The 5,874-nt window shown below is 50.0% G+C and overlaps 3 protein-coding genes across 3 annotated transcripts; 2 read left to right on the forward strand and 1 right to left on the reverse strand.

Annotated features, from left to right (window-relative positions):
• Positions 1-3,156: 3,156 nt before the first annotated feature.
• On the forward strand, positions 3,157-3,828 carry PHYSODRAFT_342223 (hypothetical protein; the record flags this gene model as incomplete). The annotated part of the gene is made up of 1 exon (XM_009540606.1): positions 3,157-3,828. The coding sequence occupies one exon, from the start codon at positions 3,157-3,159 to the stop codon at positions 3,826-3,828; it is 672 nt and encodes a 223-aa protein (XP_009538901.1).
• Positions 3,829-3,901: 73 nt separating this feature from the next.
• Positions 3,902-4,453, forward strand: PHYSODRAFT_532915 (hypothetical protein; the record flags this gene model as incomplete). The annotated part of the gene is made up of 2 exons (XM_009540607.1): positions 3,902-4,158; positions 4,216-4,453. 2 exons carry the CDS (start codon positions 3,902-3,904, stop codon positions 4,451-4,453), a joined length of 495 nt encoding a protein of 164 aa, XP_009538902.1.
• Positions 4,454-5,320: 867 nt separating this feature from the next.
• On the reverse strand, positions 5,321-5,500 carry PHYSODRAFT_382318 (hypothetical protein; the record flags this gene model as incomplete). The annotated part of the gene is made up of 1 exon (XM_009540608.1): positions 5,321-5,500. A coding segment is annotated over one exon (180 nt), but the record flags the coding sequence as incomplete, so codon positions are not given.
• Between the last annotated feature and the right edge of the window lie 374 nt (positions 5,501-5,874).

A 5,874-nucleotide genomic window follows, 5' to 3' on the forward strand; every position in this document is an offset into this window, starting at 1 on the left:
GGGCTTTATGCAGGTTTATGGCGTTGACTACCTTGAAGTATACTCAGCTGTGGTCCGCCTAGAGACTCTGCAGATGCTGCTGACGCTGGCTGCAATCTGGGACTACGAAGTCGACCAGATGGAGGTGACGACCGCGTTCTTGAATGGCCCTATTGATGGTGAAGTTTACATGGAGCAACCAAATGGGTATGAGGAAGCAGGAAAAGAGGACTGGGTTTGCAAACTGGATAAAAGCCTGGATGGCTTAAAGCAAGCCCCCCGTGTTTGGTTCCGCCTGCTCAAAGACCACCTAGAGAAGCAAGGCTGCAAAAGTGGTCGACGGTGAGTTGGTATTCATCTCCATCTACGTGGATGATTTGATTCTCTTCGCCCCGAACAAGATGCTGATAAAGGAGCTGAAGCAGATGCATCATGTGCGTTTTGAGATGAAGGACCTGGGGCCGATTCACTACATTCTGGGCTGGGAGATATCGCGCAATAGAAAGGAGCGGACAATTTTCATCAACCAGCTCAAGTATGCAGACAAAGTATTACATCGATTTGGCATGGAAAGATGCAATGGCTGCAAAGTGCCAAGCACCCCTGCCTTAAAGTTGTCGAAGGTCATGTGTCCGACCCACGAGAGAGGAGAAGGAGTTGGTGAGTGGAAAGCCGTACCGGGCTGTATTTGGCAGCCTAGTGTACTTAATGTTGGGCACACGCCCTGATTTGGCTTACCTGGTCCGTAAGTGCAGTCAATTTCTCGAAAACCCTGGGATTTTGCACTGGCGCGCAGCAAAGCGTGGGTTGCGTTACTTAAGGGAGACGCAGGAGAAGGAGTTGGTGAGTGGAAAGCCGTACCGGGCTGTATTTGGCAGCCTAGTGTACTTAATGTTGGGCACACGCCCTGATTTGGCTTACCTGGTCCGTAAGTGCAGTCAATTTCTCGAAAACCCTGGGATTTTGCACTGGCGCGCAGCAAAGCGTGGGTTGGACCCACGACTGGGGGCTACAATTTGGAGGAGTGCAATGGAATGAGCAGGAATTGGATGACCATCTAAAAGCTTTTGCAGATGCAGACTTTGCGAACCGAGTGGACGATCGGAAGTCTATTGCTGGGTTCATCCAGTTCTGTGGCAGCACAATTTCATGGGCAAGTCAGACAGAACGGACGGTCGCATTCCACACGACAGAAGCTGAGTACATGGCACTCAGTCGTCTTGTCCAAGATGTCATCCACCTGCGGCAGATGTTGAAAGAGCTGAAGATGAAGCAGAACAACCCCTCTGATGTATTTGTGGATAACGAGAGTGCTCGATAGCTGGCAAACAACCCTGAATTTCACAGCCGGACAAAACACATTGATGTGTGGCATCATTTTGTCCGCGAACGTGTTGAGCTGGACGAGATAACTGTGAAACGAGTGGCTGGGGATGACAATGTGGCTGATGAATTCACAAAGCCACTGCCTCGTGTGAAGTTTGAGCAGCATCGAGCAAGCATGGGATTGATTTCCCAAGGGGAATACGAGACTACCACGAACTCGTGCAACGTTGACAACCAGTAGGTGGGGCTGTTGTGAATTACTGGTCCTCACCTGTTGCTCGTGTTGCAGTGTAGCTTTTGCTCTACAGTAAGTTGAAGTGCAGATACACAAAAGGCTCAGGAGCTGGGAAAGGAGAGAGAAAAGTAAAGAGGGGAAACCACAAAAAACACGAAAAATACAACGGGAGCAGCAAGTTGCTTTACTCCCCCGCAGCGCGTTCACCTTCTCTTCCTCCTTCATTGTGCGGTGTGAGTTACAGACGCACGCAAAACCGTCAAGTTACAAGCCAAGTCCTGCAGCTCCCCCATATTTATTTCAGACTGGTTTGGCGACTTGGCAAGAAACATTTACCAGTTCTGGGCCATATGTATGGTCTACGTCAACCACATCTGAGCATTTGCCACCTCCAACCGAGCCCGTCCCCATCAGACGCCAAATTGGCCGTCCCCCCTGGCCACGGCGGCCCTCGACATGCAATTTTTGTTAGATTAGTTCCTGGCAAGAGGCTACCTGCGTGTCTATACGAATATTACATCTTTTACGACTGAAGTACTTCTCAAAAGGTCGGTAATGTTGAAATGGAGGCTGGTTGTTGCCACCGATACCATGTAGTTGTTTCCTGGACCTTGCTTATATCGCAAGATCTACAAACATCTACGTCACAAAGCGATATAATTGATGACTCACATAGTATGTATTCGAATGCCACTCTGTAGGTGTTTCTGGTTTTGTGGGTAGAACAACCAGGCTCGCGTAACGAAACCACTTTCGAGCTCTCCCGGAATCTATCTTGATTTCTCAACAGCGTTTTCCGTGTTAATAATTTAGAATTCATCGGCTTGGAAGCACCTGCTAACTATTAGCACTTGGTGCCGCCAACGCAACATGGTCACTATGTGCTACTCTCCATATATCAAAATGGAGGTTTCCATTGAGTTATATATAGCCCACATGTGTAGTTTGGATCATCCCTTGACTTAGTTCGTGCTCGGCACTTGTCGCTTCGCGCTTGTCCTGTTCAGGCGTCAATAAGTCTTGGGCCTCGCTGCTGTCATCCTGTACAAGCAACCCCCTACTAGCTACAATGGACGGAAAGGCAACTTGGCTGAGTAGGCGTTCGTGTTAACCGGATAAGCTCACGACCACTGCTCAAGTATAAGCGTATCGCCACAAATTCGGGCTTAGGGAATGTAAGCACTGCAGTTCGAACCTCATACAGCCCCCCTGGCCTGCTGTAGGTCGGTTACGCACTACTTCATACTAACCCCGAAGTACTTCATACTAACCTCAAAGTGCTGCATTCAGAATAACTCGCGCGAGTTAATTTGATATTTACTCTTGATCTGATTAAATCTGATACCTAAAATGATTGGCCATATACGGCTGACTATCATTCGAGAATTCCCCCTCCCTTCCCCCTTTTCCGAATGAAGAGGCGGGTGTGTGTGAATCGCACTGAGAAGGAGAAGCTTGCGCTTCTTAGGCGCTGGAAAGTAGATAACCCAGATTGGACTCTAGAAGAGGTCAAGGAATCGACTTTGAGAGGCTGGGTGAAACGCTACTGGGATGTTTGTGACAAAGAGGTTGGCTCAGATCGCAAGCGCAACGAAGGCGGAGGACGAAAACACAAGATGAAGCCGGACGAATGGAGAGTAATCGAATACCTTCATGAGCTTATGGAGGACAACTGGACGTTTGACGATGTGATGTTTTATTGCCGGAGCCTGGAAGAGTTCAACTCGGATTTTGATATTCCAGCGTCCCAAGTAACATGGGTAAAACGGTTTATCCAACGCTACACAGCACGTGTACCCCCTGACGATGGCGGTGTACCCTCTACTGACGGCGGTGCAACCTCTGGTGGTGGCGGTGTAACCCGTGGCGATGACAGTGAGCACGAGGAGAATGGAGGTGCTGGAGGCGTAACCCCTGGTGTCGACAGTGAGCGTGGTCAAAATGATGGAGTAACCACTAGTGATGATGGTGTAACCCCTCGTGATGGCGGCGTAACCCCTGGTGTCGACAGTGAGCGTGGTCAAAATGATGGAGTAACCCCCGGTGACGGCGCTGTACCCTTCGATGGCTGTGGAGATGAAGACAGCGATGAAGACAGCTACGATAGCGCTGGATCGGATGAAAGCGATAGCAGTAGCGAGAGTATGGATTGTAACGAGTCCGAAGAGAGCGAGTATGAGGTGCCTACAGCTGCTAAGAAGACTTCTTTGCATCGGAGGCAGTCTGCTACCAGGTCGCGGAAGCAGAAGCCAATATTGGAGTGGACGCGTGGTGATGATACGAGCTGAATCTATCGCGAGGACCTGGACAGCCTAATGCCGCATCAGACTTTGACAGAGTCCGCCGTTGATTATTTTGTGCATGGTTGCATGCCTCGGGAGAAGCCATTCCGTGAAAAGAACAAAGGAGAAAGCTGCAAGGGACGAGCGCCTCGCTGGTCACATAGGGAAATTTGACTGGGTATCGTACCGGTTTGTTATTCTTCCAGTCAACGGTAATAGTCACTGGAGCTTTCTTGCGGTTGAGAATCCCCTGCAGGGGGGCGTCATTCGGCTGTATCACGTTAATTCTGCTACAGAAGCGCATGACACGGCAAACGTGTTTTCTTTGATGCAGTGGTGGTTGGCGAAAGAGCGGGTCCCAGAAACAGCTTCGGTGGGGTCGGTTAAATGGAGTTTTCACGCCTCCCCTACCAAGCCTCAGCAGCAAAACTCTGTTGATTGTGGAATTTATCTGCTCTACTTCATCGAAAAGATATCCACAGCGATTATGAAAGATCGCCCGCATACGCTACGTGGATCAATGGATAAGTTGCGCTCCGACAAATTCAATGTCGAAAACTACCGTGCGCTTCTACATCAGCGTATTATCCGCGCGGCCAACGTAGCAAATAAGAAGAGTAAAATCCTATAAATATAAGTACCATGGCATCCTAATTACATTTCTTGCGCAGGTGTTACATGTACCTGCGCGCGCATGCTCTCAATAATATTGTTGTCTCGCTCAGAGCGAGTCGCTCTAGCTTTTGACCAGTCCATTTCCCAGAGCGAGTCGCTCTGTATGTAGCTACCGACCTGTCCATTTCCCAATCGTCGATCGTGCTATGGTTGCTCGTGCCCGTTTGGTGTGGTTGCTGTTGTACAAATCTGAGGTTGTTATCGTCCTTTACTCGTGGGTGATCATCATCGACAGCTGCTTGCCGTGTCCTTCCGCCTTCTTCTGCACGCTCTAAGAGCGTGTTCGCTACTAGCGAATCGCTAGGTAGCTGGAGATGGAGATGGAGATGGCCTCTCATCAACTCTATTTCTTGTCTTTTGATTGGTCAAAATAGTTTAGTTCACAACGTGACAACTGGAGAATTACCCCGTCTCCTTCTCCAGCTCCCAGAGGTGAAGAAGGAGAAAGTAGCTGGAGATTGAGGCAGTTCAGCCGCACACACAATGGACGAAGAGGAAGCTGTACTGGTTGCTACATGCTCAGCTGTCGCACAGGTTGCAGTCCTCCTATCAGGAGAATCCGACGATGCGCCGCGAGGCCCTAAGGAACAGATTCGTACCGTGACCTCATGCTACAGTCAGCCGCGTATGCAAGTTGGATTGGAATCTTCGCTGCACCAAGCCGACTTTCCTACGGGTTGCTGGTTTACTACGAGATCAAGGTGTTCTGTTTGCTGCTGCCAAAGTACGGCAGCATAGCTTTGAGAAGAAAGTTGCAGCCGCGCTTTACTTTTTACAAAATCAATTAGAAATCCTACACGTTATCATAGATGGCCTTGTACTTTACCTTTGACTTGCACTGGTGGGGTTTCACCTCGAGCCCCGAGACTAGATACGTTTCTGCGGAGACTAACATCCAGGCGGCGGCAAGCTGTTTCGCGCTTCTGGTGCCCTGAAAACGATGCTTGAGCGTGTCAAAACGAGCCCGCTGCAGAGCATCAGCTGCTGCAGTCGTCCACGCAAAGGAGGTTTGCTTCGTAGCGATAGACGTTTCACCAGTATTGGTCTTTTTCTTCTGATTCCGTTTGAGTAGTGGCCGGTGTCGCATACACAGTCTGGGAAAGAGCAACATCAGAGGCAGGTATGTCCAAACTGGCAGCAGTCAGCACGAGGTCGCCACTGGCTGACGGGAACGGAGGCGCAGCTCTCGGGGCAGCTTGGTCCATCTTGCCACGCGTCCGGTGTCTCGGGCACAGTGTTCTCGGCCGACGAAGAAACAGCAAAGTAAGCGAGTCGTTGCAGTTGCACTGTGATTGGCTAATGTTACCTAGATGCGCTCTGTTGTAGCGAACAAGCTGGAGATGGAGATGCACCAACTCCCTGCACCAACTCCCTGCA

Source organism: Phytophthora sojae (assembly GCF_000149755.1).
Source record: "Phytophthora sojae unplaced genomic scaffold PHYSOscaffold_15, whole genome shotgun sequence".
Classification (NCBI taxonomy): Eukaryota; Oomycota; class Peronosporomycetes; order Peronosporales; family Peronosporaceae; genus Phytophthora; species Phytophthora sojae.